Raw genomic sequence first — 23,560 nt, forward strand, 5'->3', positions numbered from 1 at the left:
CAGATGGAGGAATTTTTGCATGGCCGGCTGCCCAGCGTGAGGTCTTCCCCCGCTGCCATATGGGCTATTGAGAGGGGTGAGATAAAATGGAATAAATGGCATTTGCATGATAATGAGTCTCTTTAGTTATGCCGTCTGATTTCGCTGCCTTCAGATCTCTCCGGCGATGCACGCGGTGTTGTGTATTTGTTCTTTTAAAAATTACGGTGGGGATTTTAAGCTTTCGTTGCTATCTGTATCACACAGGGGGGACCACAGTTTTAGCAATTACGCTCTTGAAACGGCGAGTTCCTCTGCATATTCCTTTGGTGTGTCAATTTAAATATTCCCACTGATGTAAATGAGTGAGAATGAGACATACAGAGGAAGGTGTGGAACATGGGCCTAATGGGGCTCGCTGGTCCTACGACTGCCAACCACCGGCTATAAATAAAAATGAGGGAGGAAAAATGGAATGCACCCTGGCTGCCGTTGACTCCCATTCAAAAGTGATAAGAAAAAGAGGGAATTTTTTGGAGCTATGGTTGTGATTTTTTTTTTTTCTTCAGTGGATGGTCATGTTACCCCAGGTGGAGGCAATGGACCGGAGTGATTGGCAGTTTCAAAGGCCGTTTCTCTTCTGAAGATGAAAAATGATGAAAGCTATCATTTGGGTCTTTTCTGAGCCCCGCTGCACACTGTGTTTCACCAGCCCTTGACTGGCCGTTACCATCTGGTATTACTCTTAGCATGAATTTGTGGTGTGTAAAAAAAAAAAGAAACATTTATATCATATTGGAATTTCCTTGTTGGGAGCACACTTTTGTGTTTTTGTTTCATTAACCTCTTAACCCCCACCTGAACAGAGCACATTTTCTCCAGTTTGGTCTAAAGTCTAAAAGTGTCAAAATAGTGACAAAAACTCAGATGGAATTGTGACAAAAACATGACAAACAAGCAATTTTTAAAAAGCGATATAAAGAGACGAAAAAACACGAAAAAATGTGTTCAAAAATGTGACAAAAATGCTATGGGGGAAAAAAAAGCAATGAAAAAGCAACAAAAAATGTGATAAAACGTGACAAAAACACTACAAAAAACTACAAAAGTAATAATAAAAAATAAATAAAAATAAAATAAAAAACGGACAAATACATGACAAAAAAGTAGCAAAAAAAGAGACGAAAACACATCGAGAACGTGCGGCTACAACGTGACAAAAAAGTTACAATCACCTTTGTAGGTCTTAGCTTTCAAATGAGGTGTTGCACTGTTGCTCTCCAGTCGAGAAGCTTTTAGATTTGGGTAAAGCCGAACTAGAGAAAATGCTTTCGCTTCAGGCGGGGGGTGTAAGAGGTTAACAATGATTGGGAGGTCACCAGTTGATGTGGCTGTTTGCAAATATAAGGGAATCCCGTATTAAAAGAAAAACAATTCACTGTGCAACTGGTTGGCGGCGATTACCCCTAAAAGAAAAGGAGGCTGTTTGATTATAAAAAATAAATGGTGATATTTCCTGTCAGTTGGTATGTAAATAGTTCAGTTCCTGGATGGCTGTGATGAGATTTTGATTTCTCTTTCACATTCTTTGTAAAATGTAAAACCTTTGGTGTCAGATGAATATGATATCCACATTTTAACACCTTGGAGGAAGGTTTCACTCACAATTACGTTACAAGACACTGATCTTTTCCCTGTGCAAACGCTGATTTGTGTTTTCCTCAGCTATGATTTCTTTAATTCTTTTTAGATATCAGTTATCCCTTTGAGCAAATCTCGAGTTAAAATATGCTCATGCTTCCGTGGTCTGTGGTGCGTGCCAGGGGCCTGTGGCAGCGGTCGGACAGGCCACCACCTGGTCCGGGACAGGTCTGAGAAGTGGCAGTTTTTTGGACCTCGCTGTGGAAAAAGTCCTTACAAGTGCTCCCCCGAGGCCACTATGTCATGAGTAATATACCCATAATCCCGAGCGCTTTGTTGCACACACATTATGCTTGGCTCACATCAGCCGCTACTGCTTCTGCCTTCTCCCCCCACCCCCCTCCCGATTGTTTGTTGTAATTTTATTCCCAAAGCAAATAGGTCATCGGAAGAGCCTAAGTGGAGCAGAATTAAAGCCTCTAACCTGGATTAGGCTGCGACACTATGGACAATGCGTTACCACGGGGTGTTTTCGTAATGGCTTTCTGGCACAGTGAATCCGAAATGTCACCACATTACACTTCTGATTGTGCGCACATTTCTCTTGGCCAATTTAAAGGAGAAAATGCCCTCACGCTCGTGTGGTCACTAACAATGCTGGCCTGTGAGTTTGTAAAATGACAGCAGACAGGTCAGACCTTTGCGCCAAGGAAAAGAGAAAGGAATACATCAGAGTTCACACCATTAGCTCAAGCAAATGATGGAGCCGGCTTATTGTCTTTCAGCAGACATATTATTGTGGCTGAGATTGCAGTCACATGTGAAATCAAGATGGGAGCCTCAATAGAAGTGCCATTATCCCAGTAAATCTAGCGCGTTGCAAGTAATTTCTTCCCGACTCCTTTTGACAACAACAGTGATTTCTGTGTAGTTTCATCATTTTGTCCAGTCGGATCCAAACACTTTGATCATAAAACAACTAATGTTTTCGACGCAACATGAAAGTGAGGTTTTTTTTGCCTGTTTCGTAATTTAGAGGTTGCTGTTTTATGTAATGGACTAGTTTGTTTCTGATTTAAATCTACCCTGGCCAAACAGACTATATCCTTTTCTTCTTCAATGATGTGTCCTCTGGGACCTGGTGTTATCTTTGCGATTTCCGACCAGCATGATTGGCAGGTGGATTTGTTCTGAACAATAAAAGATTTGAGGGAGTCTTCCACATTTGACCGCAGCCCACCAATTCGTTTAAACTCAATAATGATTTTGGGTTACTTATTTTTAGACCCTACCCTATTAATCTTTAACAGGGTAGGCCGTGCTCTGCTAGTCGAGTTTTGATTGATTTTTTCTTTTCCTTACAAGGATTTGCCCGTGTTTTATCCACACACGTCCGACATGCATGAAAAGCCAGATGAGTGTTTTAAATTATGGCTTGGGAGAAAAGTACATGCACATAAGCACACATTAGGCTGCATAAATACTGCTTTTAACACCATGCTGCCGCAGAAATGTCCGGTTTTATCACTAAGCTTGTAAATGAATGAGCAAGCCAGCGCCCGTAAGCCAGTGCCCCCTAAGCTGTGGATGTGCTTGTGTATTATTGTAGCACAAGTGGACGGTTCTCTTTAGGCATAAAAAAAAGTTGGAATGGCACGGCACAGACTTTTGCCAGACTGGCAAATCTGGCCTGATGCTGAAGGTGCAGGTTTGGAGCTGGTGCTGTGTGGTGAGATATAAGACAATGGGCCAGATCTTCCACCTGGCGCAAGAAGAGCACAACTCAAAACGCAACGTTGAACATGTGTTATCTTGCTTGCGCCATGAGCGAGAGGGAGTTGCTTATTAAAAAACGAGGTTGACTGAGGCGTGGTTTATTACAAACAGCACTGAGAGTACTGCTCTTTATGGCAGAAACACATTCATTTCCTCTATACATCGCGCTGCCTTGTGTCCTTTCTTTAGAATCCATGACGGCCTATCATTCGTTCAATCTTCAAGGAAATTACCTCGAAAGTCTGCTTGAACATAATGGAATAACATCACTCTAAATGGCTTGATTTTCAAAAGTTGAATCTGATGCTTAAATTGAAATATACTTGTTGAAAGCACAGATGTGATTATAATCGATAATGATTTATTCGTTTGCAACAGTAGGAGTTCTCTCTTTCACAAGTCAAGGCGCAACTCGGAGAAGTACAAGTGCTGCCTAAGCAATAACCCCGGGGTTGTCTCCCTGGTACAGCGATCACTGGTCTAACACCATTAACAACAACAATAAACGTGACGCATGGGCCTACTTTGGCAGAGAAGATCAGCAAAAAACATCTAACACAAAAACAGCTACATAACAGTTTTGTATAAATAAACCACACACGCCTTCAAGTGCCACAACATCACACCAAATCTATGTTTTAAGGTGACGTGCACTAGGGAGCTCACCTGTGTGCCAGATGTTGTCAGATCGCTTGATTCCACTTTGGCAAAGTCCTGAACAAAAAATAGCAAAAAAGTGCTATTTCGGTGAAATCCAGAGGCAACACTGACGTCCCGATCGTATCGCAGTCCACCTGTAGTTCTGATCGTATCCTAAACTCCGTGTCCAATGTGCACCAGAGACAGCAGTGGCCTGGCGGCTATACCGCACCACACATCAACCACTGCTCCAAAACGGGACAAAACAGTTTAGCAAAAGAAGGTGTGTGTGTGGTTTGTTTATAGAAAACTGTTGGGGGGGGGGGATGCACACTGACACTGTGCCAAAGTAGGTGCCAGTCTGTACTCAGATGTAATTGTGTGACCCAAACAAAAGCATGTGTTCACCCACACCCCCCACAACCCCTCTCCTTTGTCCTCGGAGTCTGGTTGGAGGAAAAATGTTGTTTGAGTACATAACATCGCCATTGGCCATGGGAGTTTGTCCTGCCCTCTTATTGCGGCAGGTCTGGCTCTGCAAGATCTTAAAGTGCGCCCCTACAAAAAGTTGTCTATAGTCTGTGTTTAGAAGCACAAGATCGGGCCCAAAGTCTCAAAAGTGCAGGGGGAATGTTTTAATTAGCTGTGTCGCTTGCGGCTATAGACTAGGTTTCTTGTTTTGCAGTGTCCAGTGGTAGGTCTAGGGGTCAAGACTGCAGGATAATTAAGAAGTCAGAAATAGAAACTGTTGCTTTGACCATCTTGAGTTTGTCCAGATGGGACTTGCATTATGTAGGAACACCATGGTATATTTCTTATTATAACAAATGTATTATTAAGACAATCGTTGCCAAAGACAGTACAATGGTAAAGGGGGTAAAGAGTCTTGAAGCGAAACAAGGCCATTTATAGGCAGTACGAGAATTTGCCTTTCTATGCGAGATTTCTCTCCCCGTGTCTGGATGGATTTTTCATTGAGCGCTCCCCCTTCAACTCAAAGCATGCACAATAGGTTAATCCTCCAGCCAGGGAATTCTGACCATTATCCTGACGAGACAGGATAATGGAGATGAGTCCCCAGCGGCAGCAAAGGATGGGTTGAATGCTTGGGACAAATGTGCTGTCCCTAAACCTAATCATAACCCTGACCCTAACCTAACCATAACTCCTTGATTGGAGGGATGGCAAGTAACAGGTAAACGATTCTGAATAAATATCAGTGTTGTGTTGTTTATCCAAAAACACTGATTACTTTTAATATTTACTTATCTAACCTCTTTGTGTTTCGAAATGGCAGTAACACTTTACCGAATGTCATGTCTACCACAGGTCGAGTACATGAATCTGGGAGGGGTGTCTGTCTGCAGGCATGCTCCTCTGGTCGAGCATTTTGATTCGGCATCACATAGTTTCCCCCAGGGGTCATCTCTCCATCACTGTGTGGTGGGGCCTGAGCGCCGCTGAACCTCCCTCTAACTAGTGTTCTGCCCTGCGATGATGGATGGCACTTGAGGGACCGCAATGGAACTGTACGCCTCCAACATGCATTTCCTTATTTCTCTGAGTCACTGTGGGATAGAGCTGCCCCTGCTTTAAGGCTTTCTTGCAGTCAGCTGAGGATATCCCAGTATGCACTGCTGCTTTTTGTGGCAGCTTTGTTCTGACTTGTTTCCTTTTTAAAAGGAATGTTGAAATTACTTGAATCTTGTGCTATCTCTTGTTTAACCTCTTGGCCTCCATGTGCATGTCTGTCATTTCAAAAGCTATGACTAAAACCTGGCACAAACTTGCATTAACAATCTTTGGCTTTTCATGTAAAATCTCAAATGGAAATAACCTTGTCATAAGTCTGGACAAACTAACCTTTAAAGCCTGAATAATGCTTGATACTTAGGAAAATCAGGAAGTACCACACATGCGTTTCCAATTATATCACGCATAGTCCTGGCATGTAACAATATCTCTACTCAGGATGAAAATGAAAGACAACTGATTGACAGTGGCATTTTTATGTACTCGTAATCATTGCTCAAGAAGATAACAGTTAAAACATGGCCCCAGAGATGTACTTTTATGTGAAATAACCTGCAAATGTGGCACAGACGTAGCAGCTCTGTCGAGCTACTGCAGGATTTACTAAAAACCTGCTTCACTCCTCTGACTAAATTAACCCATCAAAGAGGAAACAGAAAACCTTTCTCTGTGATTTGTACAGTTTGTCATTTCAACAGAGTCTCTGTCTGAGTCAATGTTTAAGCTGCTCTAGATGTTAGCATGCTACCAGCATTAGCAACTGTCATCAATCAACTGTCAATGGCTTCAACACAAGAAACACATGTGTGGCTCACATCTATGAGCACTGAGGAAATACTACAGTAACAGCTCACCTCTTGCGGTTCAGGGCTTTCTCTTGGAGAGGTCAGAGCTGACCTGTTGAAGCTAAATGCTAACCGGTAGCATGCTAACATCTTAAAAACTGACTCACTGGTTTCTTCACATACACATGTGCTCTCTGGAGCCATCATTTTACTGTTATCTTCTTGAGCAATGATTATAAGTACACACAAATGCCTCTCTCAATCAGTTGTCTTTTTTTTTTATATCCACAGTAGAGATATTGTTACATGTTGTAGTACTGCATAATTCTACTTCGGTATTCAAAATGGCCACCATAGCAACAAAGGTCACGTGCCTGAAATGCATGTAACAGGTTTTAACCAAAGTAGCAAGATTGAAAATAAGAAAGGACAACTCAGCATCTTGACCTGGAATAAATCTGGCTGAAAACCTAAATAAAAAGACCACCTACGCACCCCAAGAAGAAGCCCACAAAAACGATATGAGATTTACAGGATGACAAAACCTTCCAGCATTTTTATGACGGCAAGGTTTTTGATCAATGGCTCTTTACTCTGGCCCTTTTCCCTTTTTTTGTTTGTTTAAGATCTTCAGCCTTCATAACACAATTTCACATTCACCCGCTAGCTTTTTCATTTAAATGTACCACTTTTTAAATTCTAATTCATGCAAGGTTCCAGCCTCGACTGATCTATTGTGGAAGAGCAGTGCACGGCAAGAGACCTTAAGCGAGAGAGTGCGAGTCAGCAGAAAAAGTTAGTGCACACTATGGGAACAGATATATTCTTTTTACAACACTCTGTCTCAATCCAAAATACAACTTTTAACTTTGTAGTGCACTTCCTCCATTGCCACTTTAATTAAGGAAACCTCTTCTGCGTTCTTTTTCCTTTGACGTGTCAATCACGCTGTGCTTCGTGCCCTACTAGAGGACTGTGTTACCTAGCAAACCTCCCCATACCAATGTGTTTACTTTCCCTTCGGCTAACGCGCTCGCAGACGGCCATGTCGCTAGCTAGACCCCTACGCTTGTCAGTCATCTTGATGAGCTATCTCCTTTGAAACAATGTCTCGCCCGGAGATACTGTTCCCCATCATATTCGCAGCCACCGCAGGCAGTGTAAACAAACAGATGGCAAGTGCAGCAGCCGCCCCCCCCCTCTTTTTTTTTTAGAAAGAAAATGCAACTCTGATATTTACTCGTGTTCTACTTGTTTTTTATTGCTATCTTTCATTCACTGCTGCTGTTGACCCCATGTCCAAATCACTGTAGTAACCAGACACACAGCAAGGAGGTAGTAGTAAAAAAAAGTTAGTTTTATTGTGTGGTTATAGACGGAACTGGAGTGCTTCAGAGTGACCTAATTCAACCATGCGCTTCATCAAAATTTGATGCTATTATCATAATGCAGTACACGCCACGGTCATCTGTGTTATTTGAATGTGATCAAACATTTATGAGTGCGATAGTGCTTTTTTTAATACACACAAGGCACTAATATAAAGCCTAGGTGTGGCCGTCAAACAATGCTAATCACAGCTCCCGCATCCAACTCGCTTTGTGCAGAGAATGCACTTTGTCTGACTGTTGCTCATCGCTTGACCACATAATCTTAATGTGTTTCAGTTTATGTGCATTTAGTTGAACATTTAAGTGGTTCAAGAAGTGCACCTCAGAAGCATTGTTACGCACAAAACATTGAAAAACATTGCTCCCCCATTCCCTTCCGCTTCCCCTGGTTTCAAACACTTGTCCTTGGCCCAATACAGACCTTATTCAGACGTGGTGATATAATGAAAACAAAATCTGCATAGCTTCACTATGCTTTATGTTTGAATGAAAATATTATTTATGTAAATGCAACTGCAGGAAAAAAGAATTGCCTAAAATATAGCTGCTTGCGAAATGTATTAGCATTTGTCTTTACTTGCCACAATATAAAATGAAGCACTTTTATGTGTGCCACTATTGGGCTCTTATGACACTCTGCATCAAGGAACCATATGTCTCCGTAGTACACAATGTATTATCCACTTGGGCGAGTAGTAAAAAGAAGCAATCCAGTAACCCAACTGCTGTCAGGCATAGTGTTTAATAATCTTGTTTAATAATCTTGGGCAATTATTTCAATTTCCCTACTTGCATGTAAACCACTTTGTAATTGCTTTTTTGTCTGATTACTCCACTTTTAACCTCCCAAGTCGACAGGCGTAAGTATTGACCTCCATCGATAGTAGCCGGCCCGATGTAAAAGTCAATCCGGGGCAGTGCGTTTGTGGATCAGTTAGTAGCAGCGGGGGAGAGAGCACCATGCTGGTTTGAGAAGCTCACATGATGCCCCCTGCTGCCCCTGTGCCCAGCGTCTTTCTCTATACCCAAATTTAGAGCTACAGATTTACACTTAGCCCCAAATAATTACATGCTTACTCACACTTTTTTTCTATTCTGCGTGACATCTTTCCCACCCTTTCTCCTCATAATAACGTATTATCATGTTTTCAAGAATAGGCTGCTGCCTCCGTTCGCTTCAATCTCATCTAGAGGTAATTTTCATGTTCCATGATGTTCCATGTAAATTGTCCAGCACTCGTAGTTTGTCAGTTGAACAGTGCGTATGAATCTGGATAAATTGTCATTCACAAAAGATGGATGATACACTGGTAATGTATATCATTTCAGTATTTTATTGGTGGATACCAGTTGAAGTCTTCTTTGTAGATGTAGTGAAAATGTAGTGGGTCCAATTGATTTCCAATTTGTTTCCTAAAGCGTTGATAAACTTTAGTTATTCCATAGATGATGATGAAATTATATGAAAAAATGAACATTTTCTTATTGAACCCCATCTTATTCCATTATTTTATAGTCAGTTATAATAGACATCTCAGTATTATCCATATTCAAGTGATACTGGGTCACATATACAGCACTGCCCAAAAAATACAATAAAATACAAACATTTATGTTGCATTGTCATTATTAAATGACAATGTTCAACAAAAGCCAAATGAAGCATTTCAGTGGTTCAAGATTTCTGCGATGTTTCCCCACCAAATAAAGAAATAAGAAGCCGTATTATTTCCTGTTGTGCATGTGCTGATCCATGTGCTCTTGCCTGGAATGCATCCTTTCTGCAGGGCTGTTTCCAATGTGATTAGGTGAAAGCCTGACCATTCGGGGAGATATCAAGATGTTACGATGAACTGATAAAAGTTGTCTGCAGTAACCAGTGCCGCGGGCTAAGGCCGTGCTGCTGCGAACAAAACACAGGGAGGCGGTGGGGATGTTACGACAACAAAAGTGGGCACAGTCTGCTTCCCCCTTGCACGCTCCCAGATGCAGGTGCGTAGGCTAATTAAGCTTCTAACGCTAGTGCGCTAAGGCACAGGGTCGCCGCCACATGAGCAGATCAAACGCAGAATTTGCAGAGATAATGGTCTGATCGAAAGGGGAGACGGGGCAAATAGATATGGGAGGGCATCCGTTTTTTTCATGCAAACTGTGAAAAATGTGCAACTGTTTTGGCAGATTGGTCCACCAGACAACGAACGGAAGGGTCAAATACAGATGACAATGAAGTGTACCCAGCAGTGCCTGTAGTGGCATTAGCATTAGTCATAATAGTTGTAGGTCTGCATTATTTTGAAATAGGAACACTTTTTTACTTGAGTGCTTTTGGTCTTTCATTTCATATGAAATAACAAAACAGCACTAGTAACCGCACTAGAAAAGACAACCCACTCTTACAGCATAGAAACCTATTATTGTTCATGTATGTACAGCATGTGCTACTTCATATTGAGCTATTATTGCAGCTTTTTATTATGTGGAAAGTGCGCAACGGCTTTTAAAGCAACTTGAAGAGCACTTTCATCCTTCCCCCTTGTGTAATTAAGCAAAGCATAACTTTTCAAGAAGGTAGTCTCTCTGTGCAAGATAATACGGGGGCGACAAATACGAAGGTAAAAGCAGTGGCTTGTGCGTATTGCAAGCCAAAAGCCCATTACTGTAAGTGTCTCTCTGTGTGTCAAAGAAAAACAGCTAAATACATTGGAAAAAAAACAGAAGAAACCTGCTGGTAGGAGGCCAGAGAAGTCGACAGTGAGGTTGAAAAGCGGCATGGAGTGCAAATGTACAAAAAGCCTAAAGCGGGTAGAAATCTTCAAAGGTTGCAACCAATAAAGACACATGCAGACAAGAGAAGAAGAAAGGACGCTGTGTGCGACAGGAATAGACAAGTGACTCCTCCACTAAATGTCACCGCAGAATCAGACTAGGGTTGAGTGATAAAACGGGCCGTCTAATTATCGTGACAGTATTTGCGTGTTCCTAAAAAAAAATAATTATATATATTTTCGGTGTCTGCAGCTTTCCACCTTGAAGCTGTCAACAAGCATTAAATATGAAGTATTTTTATCAGCCAGAAGCCACAAAATGGACGGGAGTCAATGCCGGTGTTTGGCTTGTGTTTTTGTAAACTAATGGTGTCAGGTGGAAAAGGACTAGATGGACTGCATGTTTCACTGTAAAGTTTTGAATTAGATGAACGGTGGATTGCCTGTGTGAAGTGTCCACTTCTCCATAGAAATGGACGGCTATGTTCCAAATTAAACATCTTTTGTAAAGATAGTAGTTGACAATAGCCTTCCCATCTCTTTGCCATGACCTGTGCAGAATTCACAATGAACCCGGGCTAATGAAATCAGCAGCACTATTGAGTGTCCAGTCACAACCCCACACCACAGGGATTTACTCTATATTTCTTTGTGCCTTTTCTATTAAATTACACATAATGGGAAATGTAGGGCTTCTCATAATATAAACTCTGTAATGTAAACTCTGTAGTGAATGTACCTTTGGAGACACTGGTATTTTAGCTGAGAGCATTAAGGTCGTTATATGTTACATAAACACACGAGGCAGACTAATTGTACTTTATGACTCAATCTGTTAAAGCAGCAGCCATTGCCATATTGTACAGTTGTAGATATTTCGTCTTTGCAAAAGCAGCGTTTACTTTGAAGATCTCCATCATTTACTCATTTTTCGTGGCACAGTGGTCGTAATAACAGCATAGTTGAAGTGGGAATCACATTACTGTAACACTGTACTACACACATATTGTTTAACATATGTTATGTTGAACAATGTGTTCAACGAAACATTTGTCTCAATATGTTAAATTATAAAGCTTATACATATTTGCTTGAGTACATATTTCAGCGCATGTATTTTTTATTATGTCGAAATACGTAGTACTCGTCGTAATTGTAATTGCAGTAGTAGGACTGAACGTAGTTGTAATTGTTACAACACTTGTAGAAGCTATTAGTGACAAATTGAAACATACCATTACAATAGTGGTATTTCCATCGAGTACCACCATTTATTCAACTCGACATGTGTGATTAAGTGTCTGTACTTGTTAAATAATTCATTTTTACATTATCTACTGGAACAATAAATATTCCACAGCTCATTCCCTATTACCTGCAATGCAAATGGCTAAATTTAGTCTGCAGCGCTGTCTACCTCTTGCCTCTTCAAATCCCAGTCCACATTTAAGTGTGGGTCCCTGAAGCCCTCACTGCATGAATGCAAGATTGAACTGCACGTATAATGTTGTTTATCATCCACGCTGAGTGCTCTAATAAAAGATTTAAGTTGAACAACGCAGGCGTCATTTCCTCTCAGCAGGAAGTTATCTTGACAAACAATGGCGCTGCTGACAAGAATTCCTATATATGAAAATATATATGTAAAATCTATAAACTATTTTAATGTTCCATGATGTGACTTTGAATAAAACAGAAATAAATCAAAGGGGTCGGACTCGACATGAACGATAAATAATTTTAGTTTGTTCATTTTTCCTCCATTGGCAGCCATCGTGGATCAATATTGTGTTGTAAAGGTTCAGGATGCAATTTACAGTCAGTAATTGGGTCAGCTAGCAAAACATAATGTGGAGCATTTCCACTACAGTATTGAAACAGTAAGTCACAAGCAAAAGTAACATATTCACAGACTGTGCACATCCTCTGTTAAAGTGATAGTCTGTAAGTTTGCAAAGTAAGGAGAGATAGAGTGAAATTTGAAAGTAAAGGCCTTCCTAGTTTGCAAAATGAGTAGCGCAGGAACAGAAATTTCAAAAGTAAACAATGAAGCTCCTCCCCCTTCTCTCCTGATTGGACCTGACAGGCCAATTCAGAGGATAAGCTCGTCTCATTGGTCAAAGTGGTATCCCGCGGATTCTGATTAGTTAGTCAATTACACATAATCTATTAAATTTGTGAAATATTTAAACTTACAGACTGTTACTTTAATGTCTTGTTTGAAAATGTGAGGGGTTTGACCTTTTGTAAAAACAACAAAACTTAACTTTTAACTTTACAATATATTAGGTATTGATTTTTTTACTATTTCCAAGGAAGAGCAAAATCTACTGAGTTCTCATTGACTGGTTTCTTTCACTCAATTCTAGAGAGAAAGATGGTTGGCCAACATTGTCGGCATCAGTCACAGTAATTGGAATGGCATTGGCAATTAGTGTATAATGAAAAACATATGTATGGTAGATGTCAAAGGAGGAATGAAGTAAACACATTCTCAGTTTAAACATCGTAAATGAGTGAAATGTTTCTTCTGATATTTGGAAATCCCTGAATTCCATTTAAACTGAGCCTCCTCTCCCTCCTATTTGCACCTGGCTTGTGAATGAGCTACAGTTTGACATATCGCGCTGGATACCTACTGCTCAGTTGGAGTAGCCCCGTGCATTGCGTGAACTGTCAGCAAAGGAGCAATAGGGCATTGTCGAAAAACGCACTGGACGCACAAGACAAGGCTTTACAAATAAAAAGCAAGTCCAATACAAAATGGCGGACTGAGAGAGAAGTGACAAGGAGGTATGTGTGTGTAGGCTCTTCCTCCTGACCAGCCCGCCTGTGTCAGCACGCATACATCTCGCGCGCCATTAACATCAATACTAATTCTGGACCTCACATCACTCTGGGCCCGGACAACTAGAGTGAGAATTGATTAACTCGCTCTCACCAAAACAGTTAAGAGCTCACAATTAGAGACCCCGGGTAGCCCTCCCCGGGGATTTTGCATCCCACATTCACAGACCGCTATTGCCTTTTAATTGAAGAGCAGGGATTGCAAAGAATATTGTAATCCACCTTCTAAGGAGGGAAAAAAAAAAACAGAAAATACATAATTAGATGTCTTAGAAGTCTTGGTTACTGGCTATGGAAGTGTTATTGGTGTATAATCTTTACTATACTGCAGTACCTAAAATAGTTTAATTAACAGTTCGCCACTCGCTACCACTGCAAATTTAATTACGCTATAAAGTCATTTCCGATAAGTCATCAGTCCTGCAGTTAATAATAAAGGCTAAGGGTTATAAAATTAACTTGTTAAATGATTATCACCGACAATACATAATTGATATGGCTTATTGATGGAACAGATTATGCAAATTGCAAAAGGAAGTCATTATTGGACTCTATTGATTTGAGAAATTTACATCTTTGTGTAGATGCAAACTTTACATAGAAAAGACACTATGAACTGAATGCAAATGTTGTACTACGGTATAGTTTCTTTCCCACAGTATAGCATGCTCTATGAAGGGGATGTACACGCTAATTAACCTCTTTACATCATGGTTGGTTGAGTTTAAAAAATGTTTTCTAAAGCCTGTTTTATTGAGACTTAGGGCTGCATTATGCGTATGACAAATCCCATACAAATCTCGCCTTCCCAATGAGCACATTCTAATTATCACTCAAATAAAACTGGGATTGTGTATAGGCGAATGGTTCAATCTATTTCTAATGTTACTTCGTGTACAGCCTAAGTGACAAAACCCCACAAGCATTATAATTTTTTTTCTCGTGAGATGTGGAGAAATTGCAAGTCTGGGGTTACAAGCTCTGCCATTGTTTCTTTTGTATTCTGTTACAATGAGCAAGGAAAATGTGCATGTCAACACTGTTTTTGTTTGTGTGCATCGCAGCCGGTTTGCCTTCTTAAAAATGCACCCCACTGGAGGACCAAAAAAAAAAAAAAAGAACTTTTCTTTTTTTTGTTGCTTTTTTTGCTTACAGTGAGGAACTGTTCAGAGCACCTGCACAACAAGATTCGACATGTTGCAGCTAAAGAAATACTAAACCCCTGTGTTTCTTGTTTTCGCTTGTGGAAATGACAACCCCAGAATGCATTCACACATCGTTACTAACTGATAGGCGGCACAAGCCCCGACTGCTCGGTGGTGAGATGTCCCCTCTTGTTCATTTTGTTGCTGGGAACTTTCGCAGTAATTTCCTCCACATAAACTGTCTGCTGATACTGCAGAAATATCATTAATATCACTCTCTCCCCCCAAAAAAATGCTGCTAGCGAGCTCGAGTTTTCCTCCCTCCTTCTATGAGCCGTCGGGTCGCTCATATTTGTCCGCCATCGATCATAGCGCTATGGCACACGACCGCCGCTGGGTAAAGGCAGCATTTGCAATCAAACAGAGAGGAGCGGTGTGAAATCTCAGGAAGAGGCAGCTTCCCCCCCCCACCCACCCCCACTCCATGCCTACGGGCGGGGGATCAGACGATGTGGAAGCACTGCCTCACCCACATCCAACCCCCCCCCCCCCCCCCCCCCCCTCCACTCGCCCCCCCACCGGCTCCCTGACGCAAGCTGCATGCAAACCCGGGGCTCACATGTCTCTGTCAGCCGGGAGGTTAAGACTCGGTTTGCACCCCTGCTCCGTCAGTGCGCTGTGTTATGCTACGGCGCCTGAGATGCTTTGAGGAGGTGCGCCAACAGTCACCCGCACCACACCGGGTGGCAGCGAGTAGAGGGTAGAAATGAGTTTTTTTTTTTTTTTTCTTTACTCAGTGATATTGCTTTTAGCAGGCAGATGGGACTGACCTAATATTAAAAAAAAGAGGAAAGCTGCAGGTGAAGTCTATCTCCAAGTGTGGCTGGAAAATGTCATTGAATCTCACACTCTTGTTATCTGAGCAGCCAGGTTCAACTGTGTTTCCTGTTCAATGCAAAATTTGAATGAAAACAATGGAGAACAAAATAAACTTTCTCTAATTATTCAAAATCTACTTTAACAAATGCTGAATTATAAACATAGTTTTCTACTAAATAAAGATACAAAGACATGGAGAAGAGCAAAGTGGTTCAGCAGCCCATAAATAAATAAATAACGGAGAATGCTAGCATGGTGCTTCATCGTGCTAATGCCAACGCTAGCTAGCACTAGCTACGACTGCTGTTTTTTCGCTTCAACTGAACAATATGCTGTTAATAAACATCCTTATGGACCCGATTTAGACGTAACTTTATTTGTATGTGATAAATAAGTTTATATTTGGCCAGAAAATGTTTCCCAAAAGATTCTTTTTCCCCCTTTGCAAGGCCACGCCTCCTTCTATGACGCCATCTGTATCTATACATTTGTTAAGTGGTGACGTCACAGCTCTACAGAGTTCGGGAATGTGACGTCATATCGCTAAGCATTATGGGATTAGCAGCAATAAACTAATGGAGATTTTTCAAGTTAAAATACTGGAGTTATTGTTCACATGAAAACATTTGGACACTACAGTGAGTTAGATGTATTTACCAGCAGTAACTCAGCAGCTAATGGAGTTGTTCCACGGCTTTTTTTTTCTTCACTTTTTATACTGTTTTTAGCTAGTGTTAGTCAATGGAAATGTATGCTAACAGCTGCAAAGATGGCGGATCTCCATGGTAACTGTGGAATTTCCCAAACTCTACTTCCGGGTTCGCATAAACCGGCAGATGTGCAAGAAACTACAAAAAAAAACTCTTCATTACCACAATCAATATTTCTGAACCTCAACAGAGAGTTACTGAACATACTTATTTATCAGGCCCATTAGCCAACAATGCTGTACCTACTGCTATAAAAGTAACATTTACCAAAATCACTACATCCGGGTTTAGCGGAGAAAAATGCTAACGTCCGAGTCGGCGCAGCAGCTACGCTAACCCCGGAAGTAGCGACTTTAGTAAATAATACTTTTTTTTAGCAGTAGGTGCAGCAATTTGGCTAATGAGTCTGTTCAGTAACTCTCCGTTGTGTTTCAGAAATAGTGATTGCTGTTTTAAGGAGTTTTTTATGGTTTTGTTCTTGCATATTTGCCGGTCTGCTAGGACCTGGAAGCGGAAGACGTGACATCAAACTTATTGGTCCTTGGACATTAAGTTACACGTTGTTCCATAGTGAGTGTTTCATGTTTGTTATATCCAGATGTCTGTTTGTCAAAGGATGTCGACAGGACAACAGAAACCAAATGAGAGTCAATGCTTGCTTTAACTACACATCTAAAATAGGACAGGTTCAGAGTCAATGTGATTGTTAAATTAGTTGTTTTGAAATAATTAGAGGAAGCGTACAATTTCTTCTTTTTTTTTTACAATAAATCAGAAGCAAAATGGAGCTCAAGCTCATTTTAATCCATTCAACGAAGTGAACTCATGAAATTATTTGTTCTGACACTCACAAAGTGTGTTTTGAATGAATTATGTTAGTACACACAATCATATTACTAGAATCATATTACGTGTACCTTGGGAGAAACATGCTGGCTTTATCAGTCAAATACACAGAAAATACTCAGTCATTCTTTCTAGGCATTTTAGTGTCAAAATTAAGTTGGACCATGGGAGAAGAACAATGTAAATTTACATAATTCAAAAAACAAGTGTATAAATTACACTCAAATAGACATGTTTGCAAGGCAGTATTGTAAAGCTCATTTTTGACAACTGAAACAAATGACAGGTTTAAAGTCCAGATCATTTTAAAGTTATCAAGATTTTGATACCTTGTGATGATATATTCACTGACCCGATGTGCTGTAAGAGGAGAAAATCTGCAGGTGCAATCCATCTCCCAACTGTAGTGGAAAAGAATTGGACCGCACAGAGAGGGGAGGAGAAAAAAAAGTGTCATTGAGTCAGTGCTTCTCAAAACCAAATCACCAGCTCTCTAAATCCAGTCGGCCCGGACCAGCCACTGGCATAATAGTTCCGCGCTTTGCCCATCTGTTCTCCATTGTCCACCTTGACTTACCACCCATGACATACAAGACTATAAAGTCGAAAGGGTTTGTTCCAAGACCCTGAGCAGATTTATTTCAGGTATAGACGCAAGAATAGGAGGAAAAACACAAGGGGAAAGACGAGTACCAATTTTCCCAGGGTGCCTTTGGCGGCTCCTTCACCCTCCCTGGTTGACTCATGTGCACTGTTGTGTCCAGCAAATATCCAAATAATCATTATTTCAGTTCCTCCGTTTGAGTGGGAGTGTGGCACTGTAACAAAAGTGAGTGGGCGCTGCAGTTAAAAGGAGAACCCGTCAATATAATTATGTATATTCTGTTTTTATAATTGAAAGGTCAGAGGGCAAAAGTGAAAATGACAACAGTCCACTGCAGCTTGACACCGTCTAATTATTGCAGGAGAGAGAGGCGATTGAAAATGCTGCACACAAGGCTAGGCTGTTGGTAATACAAAGCATCATCCAGCAATGGCAAAAAAAGGTTTTCAATATGAATCTGTCTGATTGTCTGCAATGATCAGCAGCCATAAATACAAGCATATGCAACGTTGCTGGACCCCAAACAGACAAGGTAATAAACTAATAGTTGGCAGCACAGCAACCATGTTCTTTCCCCTGATGCGCGGCACACGCTTTGGCACTGCTGGAAGAAAAAGGGAAGACTTTGGCAAGCGTCATGTGGTATTTAGCTGTCATTGCTAATTTTCGGGGGCCTTGATGATGATGAGCGCGGCTTTCCAATGTGCTTTAATTCCTGTCACCGGTGCGTGTGTATGTGTGTGTGTGTGTGTGTGCGTGCGATCGTTTTACATTCTGTGTTTTCTTTTGGTTTGGCATCTCATTAAAGCAAGATCCGGAGATGTTTCTTTAAAAACACAGTCAACCTGGAATCAATTACAGAGCTGACAGTCAGACGCTGTTATCAGGGGCTACCTTTGTTTGTCTTTTCATCTTTTTTTCCCCCTTCTTCTGAGGACTAATGGAAGTATAACAGAAATCAGCTTCAAACAATCTAAATATGGACAGTGCTATCCCTAATGACCAAGCACCCTGAGCTCTGATTGACATTCTTTTTCATTTCTACCAAGGCCAAGGCATTAGCAGTACAATTAGGGGGCTTGTTGTCGTGGGCTTATACGCTTTGTTTATTCAGTGAACACAACCACAGAGTTTTGGTAGCTTTGGTAGCGAGTTCCAAGAAAAGCTAATGGTGCAAAGGTTGATGCCAAGAGTCTCATATCTCAATTTTAGAAACAAAGTCTCAACAGGAATCGCTTTTCATAATTGTTTGCATGAGAAGAATTTCAGAATATATACATATATGTGTCTATTGTGGTCCTAAAAAGTGTTCAGTGAGTGCTTTATAAAACACAGCTCCAAAAGCAATCTTTATTCTCAAATCTCACCTGAAGGGCTGCATAAAAATCAGCAGAATATATTATTTAGTAAAATGCATTAGCCCTGAGCTTGTGCAGTATAGTTTGGCAGTTGTATTGTCTTCTAATGCTCCGCTGAACAAACTCTTGAATGCTATCGTTTCCTATTTGTGTGCAAGTTAGATAGTGATACGAGTGTGAAGTATGGATTTATTGCCTGGTAATACTGCCACAAAACCTCAAAATGAGACATTCGGCAGCTCCTGTAGATTTCCTAATGGACGTTTCAAATACATAAAGAAACGGACACGGCGAGTTGTTGCATGTAAAGTGTTTTAGAAACTCGGAGATACCTTTTTTCTCTCCCTTTCTCCCAAAAGACTCATTTCTGGTGGTGAAAGCTATGCAGAATTTTACACTAGGCCGCTTTGGTGTGGCATAAACCTCCTGGAAGCTGTGGAGAGGTTTTAATCAAGTGTGAAATCCTTTTTGGAGGAGATGCCTGCTCTCCCCAAGCTGCTCCCCCAACTCTCCCCCTTCAACTTCTTTTGTCGTCATTGCGCTGCACTGATGCATACATGCCGAGTTGTTAGCATTGCAGCAGAGAAAATGAACGCCATTGATCTTCATGCATGAGACAGTGTGGATGCACTGGTGGTTTGGAAAGGGCAAAAAGGGGCCCAAGAAGTTGAAAAAGGCGATACAATCTGAATGTAATAATGTCAAACTTTCAGTTGTTGATGTAAACTTCATATTTAATGAAGTAACAGATCTAAAATATTGTGACAGGTATAACAAAACTGTAAATGCTATCTCTCCCCCCTCTATTAAAGGTTCACGCAAAAATATCTAGGGTAACATCAATCATAACATTTTCTACAATTCTGTGGTGTCTCGTCACATGTTTAACCTCTTAACCCCCACCTTAACCAAGAGCAAGCTTTGTCGGTATGGTAACGCAGCAGTTACTCTCACTTCGCAGCAAGAAGGTCCCGGGTTCGATTACCACCAGGACAGGGCCTTTCTGTGTGGAGTTTGCGTGTTCTCCCTAGGTTTCCTCCGGGTACTCTGGTTTTCCGCTACCACTAAAAACATGTGCAATAGGCCAGGATGAATGATATGTGCGTGTGAATGAATAATGTTGTTCAGAGTGGAGTGAATGTAAAATTCTCTCATGTAAAGTGCTTTGTGACCATATCTGTGAAAGGCCCCTCTGACCCCTGGTGACCAAATCGACTAGGCATTTCCATCTCGTCCTGTCTCTTGCTGCAACAAGACAGGTTCTTCAGGGTCATTCCCAGTTTTTCCAGAACATTATCCAGCCATCTCGTTTTAGGTCTTCCTCTGCCTCTCTTTCCCTCCTCCTTGGACCCCTTCTTCTTTACCCAAATCTAAAAGGTCACCACCTGTAGTTCAGAGTAATGGCTCATTTGAAAGCTAAGACCTACAAAACTCATCTAAACTGATCCTTTTCCTCTCGCTGTAGCTGCGTTGTCATCACTTTTTGGATTTTTGTTTCATTGCTTTTTTTGTGTTTTCGTCAAATTTTCACTTTGTCACCACACATTTTTGTTGGCTTTTCATCACATTTTTGTCACATTTTCATCACTTTTTTGTCACTTTTCTCTAACTCAATTGTTGCGATTTTGTCACTTTTCTGTGGCTCTTTTGTGGCTTTTTTTGTTTTGTTTTTGTTAGATTTGGTAAAGCCAAACAGGAGAAAATGTGCTCGGTTCAGGTGGGGGTTAAGAGGTTAAAAGAATATTAGGTTTGTGAATGGTGAAAAAAGAAAAAACTTTGGCTTGTAATTTACCTATGATCTCTAATTACCTCAACCTGGAACACTGGAAAAAGCTACTTTTTTTCTTTTTTTTTGCTCTTGAAAACAGCTAAGCATAGCTCAATTGTCAAGAAAATGCATGTAATAGCCGCGACAATCAAACCAATTTGGGATTACAGGAACAGCTAGATTATCATTGACAATAGGCCGGATGTGCATTGTCTCGTAATTATTATCGAATGAACAATGGGGCTCATTGTCACGGGATTAGTCATTAGAAATAGATATTGCACACACATAGGACACATGCTAAGTCCTCTAAATTCTGTAACCCAGCGCAGAGAGCCTTTCTTGGGATTGATTGAATATTCTATGGGTCTGGTCTGTTGTTTGAGCTTTGACATTTTGCTGGATGATTATCTCTCCACTGGTCACTGGGTACAGTACTGATAGCACATCTCATAAGCTTACTGTCGAGCTGGCATTTTCCCTATTAGCCTTGAATTCGCCTCGTGCTGCCCATGCCATACGTCATTCCCAACAGTTGCATCGTCATCCTCCTCTTGCTCAACTTCTCTCTGACTACATTACCCCCCCCCCCCCCCACACACACACACACACACACTCTCCTTTAGCCACCAAACTTGATAGACATGCTCTTTCATGCCACAGACAGGGGGAACGGTAATGCATTTATCAAGGAAACCACAACTTTATCCAACTCAGATGCTAGTTATCTGCCGTTCTTTTTTCTCTTGTCTGGCACCCGACTGCAACCTCGAGTCTGAAAGATGAACTGGAGTGCTCCTTCCATTCAATCTGAGATGTATCTTGAATTTGTCAACAGGTGGCCCATTTTAGATAGCTGTGAGTTGCCAGCTGCTTTCCCTCACTGCTAAGTAAACACTAAAAAAGTTCTTTGGAAAGTAATGTTGGGTGACAAACCTAATTCAGAGCTCGTGCAACGAAATGAGGTCACTGTGTCGTGGGCCCATTTATTTAATTAGGCGCAGTTGAATAAAAAAGTGGATACAAATCAAGGACAGGGAACTCATTTCAGTACTGTCAATCAATAACTCATTCAACACTGCTTTTGCCCAAAGGGATACATGGTTCACTTAGTTCGCTGTCTCTTCACTTCGGTTGTGTTTTCTTTATCTTAGTCTCTGTGCTGTCACATATTTGAGGCATAGAATTGATACAGAATTGGACATAGTGCTTTACCAAACGCTGTGCTATATTTGAAACATGCAGACAAACTGCTGCTGGATACTACTCAATCACATGCTGACTGCATCACATCAGCGAGTGGACAACTACACACAGTCGCTCATTACACAGCGCATAGCAACTGCTACATAGCAACTGCTGCCGACTGCTTAGCAACAGCTGCAAAGACCTCCAGGAGGGGGGTGGGATTCATGGGGTGTTCAGATAACACAATTTCTGTTCACAAATGCCTTTTGAAAGATGTTACTTCCTTTCTAATGCTTGACTCTTTGTCATCCGCAGATATCCGCTCTCTCCCCGACGTGGCGATGACCGGAAACTGTACAACGGAGTGCAGCGAGCTGGGTCACTCAGACGCCTGCTGGATGCCCGGTCACCCCTCCCCCATGCGCAAGACCAGGAATCCGCCCAAACTCTCCACCTTCGTGCCTTACCAGGAGAGAGGGAGCCTAGGTCGTCTGGCCAACGGCAGCGCCAGGCAGGGGGGCGACGAGCAGAGGCCTCGCCTACCCCCATCCCGCAGTGCCTATTCCAGCAGTAGCGGCATCCCGGAAACCGGCTCTGACTGCCCACTGGAGGAGATGCCCCTCAGCGTCGCCACAGAGTTTCCTCCCACTTCTCCTACAACCCACACGCCCAAACGTGAAATCTACCTGTAGACCTGCACAAGTCAACAAGTACACCTGTTCCACACTCAAAAGCCAATGCCCTTTTTGTCATGACAACAGGCTGTGACTCATCCAATCACTGGCATGAACACTTGTAATTGTCATCCTTCTCCTTTATGAACTGTTAATTTATTAGAATATTTATTCATCACACGCAGTTGACCATTTATTTATACAACTCTTCAACCGGATGTAATTCCAAATGGAAAAAGTGCAGAGTGGTAATAATTGCAACTTTAGCGGTAACTAATTAATGTTGTAGTTAGCCGAGTCCCATTCTGTGAAGTGATCTCTCGAATATGGAAGTTGTGACCAGTGCTCTTGTGCCATTATTAGATAGACAGCCGCAAACACCCGAAGGCGTAACGTAACTAAACAATCAGAACGATCTTATCTTAATGTACAGTGCTGTAAATACATTTGAATGGTGTGTTCTACATATATTTTGTCTGGCAAAAGCTAAAAAAAGATTGCCTCAGACTTAGCATATTTAAGCTTTTCTTTGCTGCTGCTGTTAAACTTGACTGAAAGCGTCTCCGTCGGTGGAGTTTGATCTCCTGGGAAGGCATTTATCCGCTCCTCACATAAACACGCACCTGTAACCCCCCCTCCCCTTCCCCCCATACACACACACACACACAACCATAGTCGAATGGCCTTTCCCTGTGTTCCCCGGAGTGCCCACGCTGCTGCTGCTTTCTGGGAGCTGCTGTGTGGCTGCTGCATTAGAAGTGACGGAGTGCTACCCGACTCTGCGCAGCACCGTGACCTAAAGCCTTCATCATTTGAAACGGCTGATTCGGCCACGCTACTACCCGGGAGTCACAATAGAACAAACACACAGTACTTTACAAGATGCTTTCTAGATTAGCTTTTCAGTTCAAATATCCCCCCCGCTAATGGACTCATAACAGTGCGAAAGCTCTCCTCGGTGGCGACAATCAGACATAGTGAAACTCGCAATCCTTTACCCCTCGCCTCAAATTCCTTTTTGCCTTCAACAAG

At 41.6% G+C, this 23,560-nt stretch overlaps 1 protein-coding gene across 1 annotated transcript in view; it reads left to right on the forward strand.

Annotated features, from left to right (window-relative positions):
* LOC306970238 (protocadherin-1-like) overlaps positions 1-23,171 on the forward strand; it is a 124,807-nt gene extending 101,636 nt beyond the window's left edge. Inside the window, exon 5 of the mRNA XM_079566117.1 lies at positions 22,170-23,171. Within this exon, the coding sequence (XP_079422243.1) occupies positions 22,170-22,546 (377 nt within the window). The 3' untranslated portion in view covers positions 22,547-23,171. The remainder of the gene's footprint in view (positions 1-22,169) is intronic.
* The last annotated feature ends 389 nt before the right edge of the window (positions 23,172-23,560 follow it).

Source organism: Gobius niger, assembly GCF_951799975.1.
Source record: "Gobius niger genome assembly, chromosome: 11".
Lineage (NCBI taxonomy): Eukaryota > Metazoa > Chordata > Actinopteri > Gobiiformes > Gobiidae > Gobius > Gobius niger.